Source organism: Phaseolus vulgaris, chromosome 2 (assembly GCF_051622355.1).
Source record: "Phaseolus vulgaris cultivar YP4 chromosome 2, ASM5162235v1, whole genome shotgun sequence".
Lineage (NCBI taxonomy): Eukaryota > Viridiplantae > Streptophyta > Magnoliopsida > Fabales > Fabaceae > Phaseolus > Phaseolus vulgaris.
In genome coordinates, this window is record NC_143499.1 from 27,602,109 (window position 1) to 27,620,531 (window position 18,423).

At 26.5% G+C, this 18,423-nt stretch overlaps 1 protein-coding gene across 1 annotated transcript; it reads right to left on the bottom strand.

Moving 5' to 3' along the window:
• Positions 1–12,362: 12,362 nt before the first annotated feature.
• Positions 12,363–15,552, bottom strand: PRK (phosphoribulokinase). The gene is made up of 5 exons (XM_068612831.2): positions 14,952–15,552; positions 13,762–13,846; positions 13,593–13,677; positions 13,199–13,443; positions 12,363–12,884 (listed from the first exon to the last, which is right to left on the bottom strand). The coding sequence occupies exons 1-5, from the start codon at positions 15,515–15,517 to the stop codon at positions 12,636–12,638; spliced, it is 1,230 nt and encodes a 409-aa protein (XP_068468932.1). The 5' UTR covers positions 15,518–15,552; the 3' UTR covers positions 12,363–12,635.
• Between the last annotated feature and the right edge of the window lie 2,871 nt (positions 15,553–18,423).

Consider the following 18,423-nt stretch of genomic DNA (forward strand, 5'->3'; position numbering starts at 1 on the left):
ATAATTTACATCTGATTTTAAAATAATTAAAATTTATAATCATACATCATTTAATGAAAATAATAATGCAGCATATGTGTGTGAGTGGTGTCACAACATTAAAGGACACTTAATATTATTATTTATGATATAATTAATCTCATTTAAGTAATTAAATGTAACGTTAATTTTTTAGTATGGATTATATGAAATATATTATTTAATGATACATTTTTATCTTAGAAGAATATTTTTATTTTATTATGGGTTTTATTATTTTTCCAGTATATTGATTAGAGAGTTGAGTTTATTTCTATTATATTGACTCAAATAAATTTTTATATGCACTGAAAAAATTGAAACGGATTTCTTATTATATGAATGATAGTCCACGTTACGAGTTTAAGCATTAAATCAATTACTGATGTTAAATAATTCTTTGATATTTTTTAAAATAATAAAAAACAACAGTAAATATATAATTTATTAGAATAACATTTTTTTAATAAATACAATCCTTTAGTTTATTAACAATATATCATGTATATATAAATTTGTGTTCAGATTAGAGTAGCTAATTTGATTTGTTTATAAGTTAATTTTAGTAAGGTACATTAACTTCAAATTTTCAAATTACAAATAATTTCAACTAGCTTTTGTAATACTTTAATTATTTTTTAAAAATTATTTAATTTTTTATTATCACTTCTTATATTTTAATATATATTTATTCATTTTTATTAATTATTATATCAACTAGATTTTTATTTATAAGTTATATATATATATATATATATTTTATTTTATACAGACAATTAATTATTGTATAATTTGTAATATTTGCTTTATTACATTTAAATTTTTTCTATATAGTTTAAATTAAAAAAAAATAACTAATGTTTCATTGCATAATAATGTTATACAAAAATTACATACAATAAAAATAAAAATTGTAAGAAATAAATTTAATTTAGTTTATTAACAATATATCAAGTACATATAAATTTGTGTGTAGTAAGGTTAGAGTAGCTAATTTGATTTGTTTATTAGATAACTTTAGTAAGGTACACTAAATTTGTAATTTGTAAATTACAAATAATTTCAATTAGCTTTTTATTTATAAGTTATATACTACTTTAACTAATTTTTAATTTTTTTTTAATTATTTCTTATATTTTAATATATGCTTTATTATTTTTAATTTCTTTTTACTAATTATTTGATATTTTAAACGTTAATTATATAATCAAACTTAAATATTTATATCAAGTAATATTTAGCAACTAACTTTATCAAACAATTTTAACTCAGTGAATTAATTTATGAATTCAAAACTTATAAGTTTATATAAGTTAGTGTTGTGAAACATACTCTATATATACACACAATTAAAATGTATTATATTACACAATTAAGAAATAAATAATATATGTAATAGTCTTTTTACAGTCTTACTTAACATATCCAAAGAAAAGATTATCCGATTAAATATAATCATGTTGAAAATGTATAATCTATCAATCAAACGAGTTTATAATTTAAAAGTGTATTTTTCTCAGAAAAAACAAAGAGTTGAATGATACCAAAACAAGAAAAATGAGAGACTGTGAAACTTAGAAGTGTGGGATGAATGGCAGAGGAGGAGAGTGGTGACAGAGCCACCATGATTGGCGGTGAGATCGGCTACTGCATTACTCTTAAAAAGGGTGCCATGAAGTGTTGTATTTAAAACCCGTGACACCATCGAAGGATGAGTCTTATTCATTCTGAGATTGTTGCTTTGCATGCAGCAAACACAAGTAACAGTGTGCCGAACCACAAACAACCCTAACGACAATTTCATTTGACTCTTTTTTCCACCAATTTTGTCGGTAATTGCAGAATTTCCCCATTCACTATGTTGTCTCATTGGTTCATCCAAATCTTGATTGCTTCCAAGGAGATGAACCTTCTGGCTACTCTTTCTTAACAACAAAACATTAACATCGTCTCATCACATCTTAATCACCAAACAATCCATTTTATGCTTCAATTAAGAACTAAGTTTTCAGTTTAAAATCTTAAAAAAAATGTTTAAGTGTAATGATTATATACATAAATAATCACGAGAAGATAATTAGAGAAAATAATATTGAATATCTCCCATACTTCTTTTTGAATAAATATTGAATACTGTTATAAAAGACTTCAAAATAAAATTAGGTTAGACCAGATAATTAAAATTAACATCATATGATAACATTAACTAAGATTTTTTGTTCAATTGTTTCAAGATGTCTCATCCAACATGAAGAGTATAGATGATGTTCTAAAAAACAATAATGTTTGTTTAGTGGAAATAGTATAAAATCTAAGTTGAAAACGAAGCTTATCTATAAAATATACAAAGGGGAATGATCTCATGATTGTATCTGCAAATTTATTGTATTAAAATTTTATAAGAATGATTTAAAAAGAATATTACTTTTAAGTAAAGAAATTATGTAGTTATTTTTTAAAAGAGGTGTGTAGTTATTTATTTTATTAATAAAAAATATTTCTATTTATTAAAATATACTTTTTTTATTAAAAAAATACCAAAAATAATTTAAAATGTATATTTTCCTTTATATAATGGTATACATATTTACAAGTATAAAATTTAACTTATATAAATCAAAATTATTTTTTTTATCCATGTATATCTTATCTTATTTTGATTTATTAAAAAAATAAAAAAATTTACTTTATAACTATATTTCATTTGTATTTAATTCTCATTTTTACATAATTTTAATGAAATATCAATATTAAAAATATTTTAAATATTACTAGACCTTATATGCCAGTACAATTTGTTCATAAATGATTATTAAATATTTTAATTTCAATGTTTAATTAGATTACTTTTTCGTTTAAATTAGATATCAGTACTTTTAAATTCAAATAAATAATATCATGTATTTGAATATTATGAAACTACAATTTGTATTTTATTGTGTTTAGAAGTGATATTTACTTCTTTGCTGTATGCTATGAAGTAGGACATATTAATAAGTTTGTTTTATATTTATTATAATATTATACTTGTTTGAATTTTATTTAAATATTTATGAATAAAATAGACTTATACATCTTAATGCGAATCAATTTTATCTTAAAATATTTATATAAATTATAAAAACTATATCAAATTATATTGAGTGAGAGTGCACGGGAATGTATAATATACATAAATAAATAAGGATAAAAAAGATTGGTAACCGATAACAAATCAGTATGTATATCATTATTATTTAATTTAATTTAATTTTTAATTCATGTAAAATGAATAAATTTTAATTTTGATCTTTATAAATGCTTTTCTTTGTTTATTTTTATTTTTGTCTAATTTAAAATTTAATTTTTTAATTTTTATAAAATGTGTGAATATTAGTTTTAGTCCCTATGTCACACTTTTCTTTGATTTACATTCTTTTAAAAAAAAATTAAATTATGCCCTTGATATTTATTTTTAAGATAAATTAATAACATTCACTTTCTTATGTTAAAAGTTTGTTTGGATGACTTTTGTGAACCTTATATTATAACACTTTAAAATAGTTATGTGATTTTTCCGAAAAATATAAATTGTTATTTAATAACATATAAGAATTTCAAGTGATAATTTATAATTTTCAAGAGATAAAAACAAATAAAAATTATAAGATAAAAAAACTCATAACTTAACCTTCTCATTAATTGTTATTTCTAAATTTTTCAATAATTTAATATTCAGTGGAGAAATAGTTTAATTGCATGAATAATTATACAAACTAATATATTTATATACATGCTTCTTAAAAAAATAATATAAAGTAATCCTCTAGTAACTTTCATACATGATTGTAGTGCAACCACATGCACATGTAGTTAGGTATATAATGTTATAACAGGAACAATAAATACAAGAATAAGTTATTTAAAAAATTATTATAATATAACAATTTTATTTCATTTTATCTTATAAATAAAATTCATAATTTAACTTAATCCATCGTCAAAAAAATATACGCATAAATATAAACAACATATTACACATGGATCCATATAATAAAGAATATATAGGTTGAAATATCTAGTGTTGTCTTTCAAAAAAAATGTATTTTTTGTATAAGCATTTTGTAATTTAATTTTATGGGTATATGATAATTTTAATGCATTCAACATCCAAAATCCATAGTTTGTCAGATATGCAATAAACTTTCATTCAATTTCATACCATCTTGTTATGTGGTTTATATTACTTAAATCATCAATAAACTTAGAGATATCTATCATATATCTCAATACATAATTCACATATTTGAACAATGATTCAAATGTCGTCCTAGATTTGTAACATCAATTCCATACATTTTACATAAATGTACCATTCTCAACTACATTTCATGTACCACATAATTTACTTGAAATAAGATGATAGATAATTAAAAATTTAATATTTTTTTTATATATTTATATATAGCACCATTGTTCATTCAATTAAATCAATATACATTTAAAATTAAAAGTATTTATTTTCTTTCCTTGAGCAAGTGACATTACTTTCGCTTAAGCACTATAATTTCACATTTCACTAAGTGATAATATCAAATGATTACTTACTTGACCAATTTAGACAATCTCTTCACTTAGGTGATTATGATTTTGGTGAGTGAGAGTAGCTCAACAAACACTCAAATGAGCAACTCATACTATATTTTTACTTAAATGATCCTAATTTCACTGAGTAGGAGTATTAGAAGGTATTGAGTAACAACTTTCTATATCAGAACTAAGATAGTTTCAAAAAATTTAACACACTTTAACTCTAAACAAATTTTTTACTCCAACACAACATTATTTCTTACAAAATACCACCAATAAATCTACTTGCATTTTTTTTAAACTAATTCAAAGAATGGATTTTCTATTCAACATGTAAAGGAATAACATTGAATTCAACATGCAAAAGAAGAACTCCCAACTTAACATATTATTATACTAAGTGCTCAATAATCGATCAAACCCCTATGAGTCTAAGGATCAAATTACATTGCTAAAGTGTTAAGTGTTAGCATATGAGTGATGTTTAATTTACCAATAACCAAAATACTATCCAATAAAAAAAGTTAAAAATTTACAAGTTATATTGAAATTATAATCACAAATATTTTTTGTTTAGTTTGATAAATATGAAATTATATTAATTTCACAAGTTTACAAGTTATCATGATTTTAACTTCAATATATCTTTTAACATCTTTAGTTTATTTTAATAAATTTAATAATCAAAATTATACTTAATTCTCTCTCACATGCTTCAATGCATAAAAGGTTTGGTGTTTAATTATTGGATTGACATTTCTTTTTGTCATGTGCAAATCTTGATCCAAACTAGATATGAAATTTAAAGGAGGTCATGCAAACCCTATTATACAGTTCTATTTTGTTTTTGTTAATAGTCATTTTGTCTTTTGATAATTAGGCAGACAAGATTATTTGAATTAGGGTTTCTAATTTTGCACCCTATAAATTTCAAGTTGTATCCCCATATAATTTTATGTGACCCATTTGTTCTTTTGAAAATAAATGTTCAATGTGGGTGACAATGCATTGGTTTGGAGCATTTATATGTTTCATTCTTGTTGGTTGACCTGGCAACTGGTGATGGCTGGCGATGGTGCTAATTTAGTGGAAGGGTGATTGTTGCAGTAGTTTTAGTGAGTGTGTTTATTTTTTGCAATTTGAGTTCCATAATGTACAATTTGATTACCTTCCAAATTATACATCCTACAATGGTAGAAGTTGGTTTTGTACATTCCAAAACATAGAATCTAGAACATAAAACATTTATTTTGGAATGTAGAATCTGGAATGCATATATGTATTTCGAATTTTACGTTCCATAATAAATATTTGTATCTTGGATTCTATTCCAAAACGTAGAATCTGGAATACAAAATATGCATTTTGGAACATAAAATGTACTCCAGATTTTATGTTCTGGAATACGTATTTGTATTTAACCTCAACGGTGGAGCAAAATATCGAACGAAGTTGATAAGTTATCTGATATAGATGAGTCCAACATAATGAAGTTAGTGGCATCTAAAGATGAATTGGTTGGGGGAGACTTCGTTCAACCATTTACAACATAGGAGGTAAGTGTAATTTCATTGATACAAAAGTGTGACATATGATATTCTAAAAATGTGTTGTAATAATACATTCTAGATTACACATTCTTAAATGTATTTTTAGATCGGGAACATACATTCTAAAATGCACAATCCAAAATATAATAATACATTTGGGAATATACACTCGAGAGATCTGAAAATACATTTCAAATTACACATTCTAGAATATCTTATCAAATTCAGAGTGTACATTCCAAAATTTCAATATAAAGTGTAATACATTCTAGATTACACATTCTAGAATGTACACTCAAGAAGCACAAATACATTCAAAAATTTACAACTAAAATGTATATTTTAAGAACAACTTTATCATTTTACCTCCTCGTAAGGGTGTAAAATGTGAAATCCTTATACAATTTACTTTCTTGTTGGTCTTATTACGAACCCATCAACTTCCAGAACAACTAAACCTACTTTAAAATTGTGCAAGTAACATAAGGTGTGAATATTTAATGAAATTGTTACAGATTTTTTGAAAAATTTATACAAAATGTCATGGGTTTGACATAATTTTTTATTTTATTAATTTAATGGGTATTTTTTTAGGTTAAAATTTGTCATTATTGTATTTTTTTTGTTATTGAAAATATTTTTCACTACAACAAAGATCACTTTAGATAACACCAATAAAACTATGGCCTAAAAACCTAAACCCTAAAAGGAATCAAACTCAGTACTATAAATAAACATAATACATGTATAAACATTATACTAGATAAATTTTGTTATTACATTGTGATTAATATTATTATATTATTATTATTACTTTTTTTTATTATTAATAATATTGTTATTGTTAGTATTAATATTATTAATGATAATAATAATAATATTAGTAATATTAACATTATTATCAATTTTATTTTTATTATCATTAATATTAATATTAACATTATCATTATTAATATTGTTAATAATAATAATAATTTGAATTTACTTTCTAACTGATATAAGGTTCAAATCCTAACTCCAAGCAAAATAATAATAATATCTAAATTGATATCCTTTAACCAAATTATCTCTTAAACACGAATACATTTTTGCTCTTACTAAAAAAAATAATTTAAATTTAAATTTTATATTTGAGTATGTGTTGGAGGATGAAAACAAAGAAAAACATATTGTATATTTGAAATCCAAAAGTATATTTTTTAGTTTATTAAATTTTGCCAATAGATTAATTAAATATTTAAAATATCCATAATTTCAAAAAATTGAATAAAGTAACCATGTTTTAATAATGATTTCCTATATTAAAGATAACTTTAATTAAATATGGTTTAAAACACCCACAATTAAAACCACTTTTTTATTATTTTAGACATATTTTTTCAATGTGTTTATTTTAAAAGGTTATGCCACAAAACGGTGGCTTAAACATCCATGACCCAAAAAATGTTGTATATAATGATTTATAAGCTGCAATTATAAAAATGTTGCATTTTTCACTTTTAGGCTATATTTGTGGCCAATTTTAGACCATGATTTTATTATTTAGTCCACACATTCTAAAGATACCTCTTAAAAAATGTGGTATAAACACTTAAAACCGCTATTTTTTCTATGTTTAGACAACGGTCATATAAGGGTGGCCTAGTTAAGGGTTGCCTAAAATAAAGAATGATGTAGCACTACAAGAAAATCATGAAATATGAACAAATTTTAAACACAAAAAATAATTAGTTGTTATAGCGACTAAATTAGATATAATTTTAGAGACTAAAAAAAATTTTGGTTTCTAAATTAGTTTCTATTATTGTTAAATGGTTTCTAAATTGGTATCTAATTAACTACCTAGGTTTTTGCTACCAAATTTAAAATCTAAATAATTGGTAGTTAAAACCTTGGTAGCTAATTAAATACCAATTTAGAAACTATTTAACAATAATAGAAACTAATTTAGAAACCAAAATATTGTTTAGTTTCTAAAATGATCGATAATTTAGTCACTATAGCAACTAATTATTTTTTGTCTATAAAATTGGTTTCTATTTCATGATTTTCTTGTAGTGTAGTGTTTATTTCTGACATGGACTAACATTATTCTTTTCAATTGATATTAGCTAATATTTTTTAATTATCAATAATATATTTTAGAATAATGAAAAATATAAAATCTATTGTTTTTAAACATCAATAATATTTTTTTTCCAACTAATAGTAATATATGTTACTTTTAGTTAATGCAAGTATTTCAACTAATGTAAATCAAAATATAAATCAAAGTTATCTCTCGATAAATATAGATAAAATTATTTTTTAGTCGATACAAGTATCATATTTTATCAATAATAATGATTATTTTTTAGTTAACCATGTCTATTTGAAAACATAACATATAAATTACGGTTTTGTGGACAACTATCACCTATAATGACCACTATAGACTATGGTTTTTTAGGCAATTATCGCTTATACATGTGTCTACCATATAAACTACGGTTATTAGGTCATAACCGTCATTTATAAGCTTCTTTTTTTTCACTCCAAATCTTTCCATCTTCGCACTTTTTCCTCTGTTGCTTCCATTGTTGTCTTCTCTATGAGTTGTCCTTGTTGTCATTTCTCTTATTCCTTGTAATTTGTCTTCCTTATTGTTTTTTATGTTGTTTATCATACTTTTTGTGTTTTCTTGATGGGGTTTTCTCCATTTTCAGTGTTAAACGAGTGAGTTCCCAAATCCGAAATTATTGCTTGTGTTCTCCTTGTCGTTGTTGTTGTGCGTCACCGCTGAAGCTCTTGAGATCCTCTACAATATCTGTTCATTTACCACAATCTATCTTTGTTCACCATCTTGAGTTTCTGCAACCCGAAAGTCACTCTCGAAAATTTCTCGACATCAAAATTGGTGGTTATTTTTTTATCTTCTTGACTTTCTTTTCTTCGTCCCACATACAATACCAATTGTTAGGTTATCAACAATAACAAAAACAAGAAAAATAAGAACAAGATTGAAGAAAACATTTTAGGATCACCTACGCTATATGTGACGGTTCTGTACATAAGTATCGTCTATAATGATCTAATAGACTATGATTGTGTGATCGTATATAATTAAAAACTATAGACGATATGTGCATAGACTACAAGTCTAAAATTGTCATCTAAAGCCTTTAAAAATCATTGTCTAAAGATATTTTTACAGTAATGTATAGGTAAAAAAAAATTAATTTACATTAATATGAATTATTTTCTTGTTGAGATTATTTATCCGTCAATATACATCATAACACTATTTATCTTTCAATGTTTGTTAGATTTTCCTCAACTAATGTCTGAGAGGTAATATTTTTAGTAAACATGGACTAATTGATAAGTGTCAATGTGTAGTTTTTATGATTGAGAAAATTGAACACTTTGAAACTTAATTGTTGTTTAATGTAAGAAAATTACCCTAATCTGAGAATTATTGAATCTGATTATGTATTTTGAACCAAGAAATAAATGAAGAAATTTAATCTCAATTTTTATGTAAATTGCAGATGAATATGAAGCATTAAAAGAAAGAAAGCAAAAACTTAATTGGATCACCAGAATATTTAGCTCAAGCTAGAGGATTTAGCTCAAGCTAAAACTGTTCAGATTTGATTAAAGGTGCAGTACTAATCTAGCTCAGGCTATAATTGCTAGCTCAAGCTAAAAATGCACCGAAAGATCTAGCTTAAGCTAAATTGGCTAGCTTGAGCTAAAGTTCATTATATAAATTTTGAAACACAACTCTAAAGGAAGCGGTGGAAAAAGATTGGGTTTTTATATAGAGAGAGATTAGTGAGAGAAAGAGAAGAAACCTCTGTTCTTAGGAGAAGAACTTGCTCAGATCAACCCTTCTTATGCAATCCAGATCAAGAATGAAGATTGAAGGAGCTGTCATGAGTGGCTAAGTTCTTTCTAACTTGGGATTGAATGTAATTTACCTTGATCAAATGTATTTTTGGTGATATATTATATAATATTATCTTGGTATTTTCGTTTTATGCTTATTGCTTGATTTTGTCTAATCAATAGAGTCTTGATTTTGATCCTTAAATTTAACTGGAAAGTACCTTTAAGGATCTGAAATAGACGAAAATACTTATAACTTGTAATGCTAGGAATAAATTTCAGGTTATTAATTGCATCATAATTATGTTCATAAAGCTGGATGATTTGTTAGATATCTGAGGAATCAGTATTTGAAAAATTATCTTATGAATTTCATATGTCAGGAATCAAGGTGAATGACTTTTTAAATTAATAAGCATTAAGAATAAGTAGTTTTGAGTATTATATATTGTATTATTCAAAATACAGATGATTGAGATAGACGCAATTCAATCCCAAGTATCTTTCTCTATATTTGATAAGTTAGTTTTGGTTTTGGTTGAATCAAACCCTAACTCTCCGAGTTATTTGTGAAATCTTTAATTTGGTTATGAACAAAGTCTTAAAATTATTTTCTATACTTAATGAGTTTTACAACATAACATCTTAATTAGAATTGTTCTCTGTGGGTTCAACATTCGTACTTTAAAGAGTACTATATTACAGTTGATTCGATACATTTGCCGAGAAAAATATCAACACTAACACTACAAGAAAATAATTAAATAGAAACTAATTTTAGAGAGAAAAAGTGACTAAACTAGATATTATTTTAAAGACTAAAAAAATCATTGGTTTCTAAATTAGTTTCTATTAGTGATAAATAGTTTATAAATTGGTATCTAATTAGCTACAAAGATTTTTGCTACCAAATTTAGAATCTAAATAGTTGATAATTAAAACCTTGATAGCTAATTAGATACCAATTTAGAAACTATTTATTAATAATAGAAACTAATTTAGAAACCAATTTAGTTTCTAAAATGATATCTAATTTAGGTTCTATAGCAACTAATTATTTTTTTCTCTAAAATTGGTTTTTATTTAATAATTTTTTTTAGTGTAAATGTTTTTAGTTGAAACTTTGTCGTATTTAGTTTTTTAAATTTTTGTCCATATTTACAGTTCAAATAGTAGTTTTTATATTTGGTGACAATTGAAATACTCCATTCAATCTGAAAATTTTAAAATTATTAAATTATTTTATCAAATAAAATATTTAAAAATTTAAACAATTTTAAATAAAATAAAAAAATAGGTAAATGTATTTCAAATTTCTGGTACAAATTTCTCATTCCATAGATATCTTTACATATTATAACTATTTTTAACAAAGTATCAACATAATATTTGTATTGGTTTGGGATTTAAGTAAAGAATTGTGTTATTTCATTGTACTACCAAAGAACAAACACTAAAAAAAAAATCACGAAATAAAAACCAATTTTTAGCATTTTAGAAACTAAAAAAAATTGGTTTTTAAATTAGTTTCTATTATTGTGAAATAGTTTCTAAATTGGTATCTAATTAGCAACCAATGTTTTAACTACCAATTATTTAGATTCTAAATTTGGTAGCAAAAACCTTAGTTGCTAATTAGATACCAATTTAGAAACTATTTCACAATAATAGAAACTAATTTAGAAACCAAATTTTTTTTAGTCCCTAAAATTGTCTTCAACTTAATCACTATTGCAACTAATTATTTTGGTTTCTAAAAATTGATTTCTATTTCATGATTTTCTTGTAGTGAAAGTGTATATTGTGTATTTCTTTTGGATGATTTGAATCAGAATCTTTCTCTTGTATCTGACTTCAAATTTTTTAAGCTTGTCACAACTTCTATTTGCCTAAGTCGAGTTGTTCTTAAGGCAATTTTTAAGAAAAAAAAAGTATTAACTTGATCTTAAAGTTGATCATCTCACAAACTTAAAAGTTTACCATAGATACACAAGTTTTAGAATCATGGAACTTGTTAAGAAGTGAACTCAACCTTATAACTCGCTCACGCCAAAATCCTCCAAATTCGAGTGATTCGATAGCGGCTCAATAGCGAGTGGTATGATAATGTCAATAAACTCTACTTATGATAAAGTTTAGATGACTCTGATAATATATTTAAAAGTGGACTTTAAGTTTAACTAAAGCTTATCAAACTGACTTAAGTGAGGTTCGCAATTACTTATGAATTATCCTAATTTCTATTTGATGTATTAGAACTTGAGGTTGATGTTATTCATTGAAAGAGGGGACATTTTTTTTCCTGGTATATATAGATAACTCATTCCTCTTTATTCAAGCCACACACACAAATCATAAGAAAAAAAATTCATGGTTATTATATATGTCATAATGCCAGCGAATATATTGTATCAACACAACTGAATTAATCTCAGCCTCCTTTTTTCTTCTCGGATAAGTACATACATAGATACATATAGTGTTTTCATTATCATCATGCAGAACAGCCTAACAGAAGACAAAATAAGATGAAATACAGTGGAATTGTGGAAAGCATGAAGAAGAAAAAGACTTTTGGAACTCAATGGCTGCCTTGCTCAATATGTGTATATATGGCAGGTTCAGTTCCTAAGCTTTTGCAGCTACTGGAGTCTCAGCCCTGCTGGCTATTATCTGTTCATATAGATCTCTTATCTTCAAACCAACTATGGTTTGGAAGAGACCTGTCCCATTGTTGCTGCCGGGGAAATCAGCATGCTTCAACATCTGCTGAGTAACCTCTCCATAGAACTTGGTAGAGAGGTTGCTTAGGTGACTCTCAACATATATTAGTTCATCTAATCTGTCAAATTGTCCATCCATTTCTACAATTGACACCTGTTGCACACAAATGGAAACAAAAACAAGTTATGTTCCATTATCTAGTGGACTTTGTTCAAATTGTAAGCACTTACTTAAGACAGATTTGACAATCTTATGGTATATGTACTGTTTAATTAAACTAGCTCATAGAAGTCATTCTTTTTAAACAGTTTTGGAATTAGAATTGAAGCTTTATTAAGATAAAATTTCATTTTCAATTAGAAAAAACTCTAAAAGTTCAAAAGCAAAATTGTATATAACTCTTTGAATGTGTACCAAAAGGGGTTTCAAGCCAAAGAAATATATGGATAGTATTGGTTGGAACATACCTCATTTCCGTAGTAAGTGTCTGGTCCATAGGAGAATTTGATGCCAGGGTAGGAGCATGTAAGCTTCCTTCCACATGGTATCCATGAAATGGTAGAGCCATCATCAAACAAGTAGACTGGACTGAAGTTCTTAACTCCCTCTTTCTGTATCAACCTCACTCTTAAAATCTTACCCTCATTGTCATCTGGAATAAGTTGAGTTGGCAACACTTCTATCACAGCATCTGCATATTGCTTTTGTGGATCTGTGAACAACAAGTGTAGAGGTTAACTTATACATCACCATCAATAACAAACATTAACACAATTATTGAGTATGAAAAAAAGAAGTTTGTGTTATTATTGTTTGTGATGAGCTTTTATATATCCATGAGTTGGAATCTTAATTTATTACCAATGTATGCTTCAAAATCAGGCTTTCTTGCTTCAATGCTAGCCTTGATGCTTTCAAGACTATGTCCACGCTCTGCCATGTCTCTCTAAAAACATTTGCAAAATAATGGTTAGTTCATAGTAATGGAAAGAATATAAAACCTATTGAATCATATTATGTGTTTAATTACCTGAATTTTCCAAGCGAATTTCACCTCATTGCTAATGTCTAGGTAGATGCTAAAGTCCAAGAGGTCTCTGACACGGGAATCAAACCTGCATGCAAGGAGGAGTATCATACTCACAATCAAATAAACTGATAAAATGCAAGACAATTAGTGGTTTATTCAACTTGTTTCAAAGACAACACTGTTTGTTTTTATTAGATTTGAGAAACATGATCACCAGCATGCACTACTAAGAGTTATATTTATATATATATATATATATATATATGCTCTTATAACCTTTCCTGCAAAACAGATAAATAAGAAGAAGAAGAAAAACTGATGAAAAGTATAAGAAGATTATCATCTACATGGGAAAAAGGTATATAATAAAATATTATATGACTAGGGAGAGAAACATGTGCAAGCCGTTATAAAAGATGAAAGAGAAAACGCAGAGAAGATTGTTTATTAAAATGATTAAGAAACTTAGCCATATTAGCGGAAAGGTTCAGTACGTAATGTCATGTGTTAATCGATTATTTTATTTCCCTTTTTTATGTAAACTTCAAATATATAATTATGGTTTTTTTTCACACTCTTTGAGTGTGAAACGGGTAAAAAGAAGAAAGATAAAAAAGAAAAAGTGAAAAATGTACCATGTCATGAAGAAAGAGAATAGAAATAAAAAAAAAAACTATGAAAAAATCATCTAATATTTGATAAGCCTAGTTCAGAACTATGAGAGTATCAAAGTGAAGAAGATTAGAGTAATAGTGAATAGTATCAGAAAAAGATAAACAATGAGTAGTATCAAAAAAGAGCAACAGTGGATCCATGTTGGCCCACCATGTACATGGGAAGATTGGAAAGTCAGTAGCAAATTCCTCAGCCATACAATCAAAGAAAGATAGATAAGGTATATCAGCTTAACGACTCGTGTCACATTTAATTCCACACTTCACAACCCCTTTGAATTACAAAAGAAAAAAGTTAGAGAATTTCAAACACCCCCTCTACCCTGCTTCTGAAGATTCACCAAGCAATACAATTAATTAACCATTAATCAGGTTTCAATTCAAGACTAATAAAACTTAAATTGTTAGTGACTGAAGTTTCCTGAAAAACTAAGTAAAAGAAACATTAGTTTAGTGAAATACTCCTATGATGACCTTACTCAACAATGAGAAAGTGAGATGAGTATATATACTTACATTGGGTGCAAACCTTCAATGACTAAGATTTTGGGAGGTTTAATGAGTTCAGGGGGATCCAAGAGACCAGTGACATGGTTGTAGATTGGCTTTTCAACAGAAATTCCATCCTTGATTGCTTTAACTTGCTCATACATGAGATCAAAATCGTTGGCTCTTGGGTCAAGGGCAGTGACTCCCTTCTCCTTTCTGCCAGTTCTATCCAATGAGTGGTAATCATCCAAGCATATGACTGTGGTGGTGTCACTGATGAGAGTGTTGGAATCAGGGTTCCCACCCTTTGGTGGTTCTGCTGCTCCTCCAAACACACTGGTCAGCCTCCTCATGAAGGTACTCTTTCCACACCCTGAGTCAGCTGCCAGACCTATCACCACTGTCTGTTGGTCACTTGCTGCACATGTTATCACATAGCTTCTGCCACTGTTGCTGCCCCTCTTGCTGTTCCTTCTGCCTGTGGTGTAGAATACTACCTGCTTTTGGTGAAAACTGAATTGTGTTTTTGATGGGGTTGAGATGGAGCAATTTGTGCTCAGAGATTGTGTTGAGTACACAGTGCAAGCTGCCATTCTCTCTCCCTCTAGAGAATTTTCAGGGAAGAGATGTTGAAGTGGCCTTTGTTCAAGGGTTATTAAGGAAGTTACATTCCAAGAAGAAGTTTGGAACACATATAAAATATGAGGTGGAACTAAAACCAAAACAAAAGGCAGTTAAGCAGGAAAACAAAAAAAAAGGTATCTTCCTGTTTGAGTTTCTGTGACTACCCCTTGTCTTGGACAAGCTTTGAAGTAATTCTGAATGATATAAAAGCTAATGCTCAATCAAAACAATCAGCAACAAAAGGATATAGTTGTCTTTCTATATTTTCCAATAAGCAACACCAGATTTTTTTGCTTTATTTTGAGTTATTAAAAAATGGAGAATTTGATGAGATTATGACATACATGAATGAATAAATTTAAGAAAGATGGAAGGCTGGTTTGAGCTGAGTGGCTGATGCAGCTTGGATATTTGATATGACAAGTGGCATGAGTTTAGTGGCTGTTTGGAGATGAGGGATCAGAGGTGTAGAATGAAGTAGATTTCAAGAGGAGAGTATGCCATCCAATTCTATCTTGGTCTCTTGGTCTCTACTAGTCCTTGGAGTGTGTGTGTGTTTGCAAATGTACCTTTTTCCCTTTCTTATTTTAGATTAGCAAAACAAGTATGCATGAATTGTGAAGCCTTGCTGTTAAAACTTGGAGGAGGACCACATTTCTTCCTTTCAACAATCTCACTATAAGATGTGGTTAGGTGGTGTGGTAACAAAGCATATGATATGCACGAAACCAAAAAAAAGGTGAAATTTAACTTGATAGCCATTTTAAGAACCACATGCTCAAATCAATATTCTGCTAACACATATCAGTAATATGTGTGATGTGTGTTTCTCATGGTTCTGCTACCTCGTGGCCATTCTATATATCACAGAGGTGAATTACTTACTATCAATCACTTGTTTAATTAAGTTTTAAGAAAGTTACAAATTTAAGTACTTTTAATTAAGCATGTATTAAATTTTTAATTAATTAATTTATTTATTTATTTAAGTATGTGCTTGATCGATTTTACATTTCTTTCAATTCTCTATCTCCAACACGTTGAATTACTTACTCTTGAAAATGAGTCAAAAAAAGAAGTTGACCAGCAGAAGAAATTAATTGATGAGTTAACAAGAAGAAAACATAAGTAACTGTTATATCAATAAGATGGTAGGTAGTTAGATAAAAAATAATAATTAAAAGAATGAGATTATATAATTAATTTTTTGTGGGCATTTAACGTGTAGAATTAATACTACAGTTTAATTCAAGTTAGAATAGCAAATAGTTTAGAGTCCTAATTATCCTTGTAGAAATCAATATAATGACGCTACAAGAAAATCATGAAATAAAAATTAATTTTAGAGAAAAAAAAAATAATTGTTTTAGTGACTAAATTAGAGAATATTTTAGGGACTAAATAAATTTTGGGTTTCTAAATTAGTTTCTATTATTGTTAAATGATATCTAAAGTGATATTTAATTAGCAACTAAGATTTTTGCTACCAAATTTAGAAATTAAATAATTAGTAGTTAAAACCTTGTAGCTAATTAGATATTAATTTAGAAACTATTTAACCATAATAGAAACTAATTTAAAAACCAATTTTTTTTAGTTTCTAAAATGGTCTGTAATGTAGTTACTATTGTAACTAATTACTTTGATTTCTAAAAATTGGTTTCTATTTGATGATTTTCTTGTAGGGTAGAAGTTTCGAGGATGTGATCGATATTCTAAAAATCAATCTTCACTAGTATTTTGATATTTTTAACTAATTCTAACAATTGTTGAGAGAAGCTTAATAGATCAGACACATTAATTAAATCAAAAGACTAAAATTCACCATAGGACAAGATTTTATTTTTATTAGACTCTAATATCATATAAAGAGATAGACTCTAAATTTAACTAAACCTTATAAAATTAACTTATAAAATGAGATTTTTTTTTAGAGATTTTTATCTTTAATTATTGTACAAATTTTAATCTATGAATTTTAAGTCTAATTCAACCTTACAAAATCGGTTACATTCAATTATATACTATTAAATATTTCAATCTTTAATTAATATATATTATTAAATATCTTGATAGTCCATGTATGATTTAAAAAAAAGACTTTAGCAAAAAAGTTTTACTAATGTGTAGAACCAGTTAGTGTATATATATATATATATATATATATATATATATATATATATATATATATATATATATATATATATATATATATATATATATATATATATCCCTTTGACTTTAAAAACTTTAAGAAGGGATCTTGGTCATTTGCACACGGACGCTGAAGCTTGCATGCTTTGGTCCTTTTACGACATTCCGATGGAAGTCAATTTGGTTTACCCAAGAGCAAAAATATTATATATTTTATAAAGACTTGGGAAACCTTTTTTTGTCGCTGTACTTGCATCTAATTAAAATTTAAGAGTTTGTGCTCAACTTTTACTTTTGAATTGTTTACAGTGCAAGGTTTAGAATGATTCGAAGTTCAGAAGTACGTCACAGATTTAAAAAACATTTTACACTGATCTACGTACACAAAACCATTGTCGTCTTCTACCACAAGAAAATGGTTTGAGCATAACAGTGTATATATAGTATGCAATGTTTGGTAGGAGAAGTAACATTCAGGAGCATTAGCTACAAATAATATGTTTGGACTTTCCCAGGGAGAATATTAAATGTTGAATATCTAAATAAGTGTTTATTAATCGACAACATCATCGTTTTCAAGGTGATAACAACAGTGTATAGTTTGAAGTAAAACGGAAATGTCATTTTAACGAAATTTGAGTTGAGAATTTCTTTTTTAATTTTGAAGTATCTGAATCTCTATTTAGTGTAAATTGTTTATATGTTTGTTTTCTTTTTCTGT

Bases quoted from the DNA above. Each gene is read 5' to 3' on its own strand.
- PRK (XM_068612831.2), bottom strand. From the start codon at position 15,517: ATGGCAGCTTGCACTGTGTACTCAACACAATCTCTGAGCACAAATTGC. The intron at 13,678-13,761 runs GTAATTAAACAC...AAATGTTTTTAG, and splicing joins AATTCGCTTGGAAAATTCAG to AGAGACATGGCAGAGCGTGG. The intron at 12,885-13,198 runs GTATGTTCCAAC...TGTGTGCAACAG, and splicing joins ACACTTACTACGGAAATGAG to GTGTCAATTGTAGAAATGGA.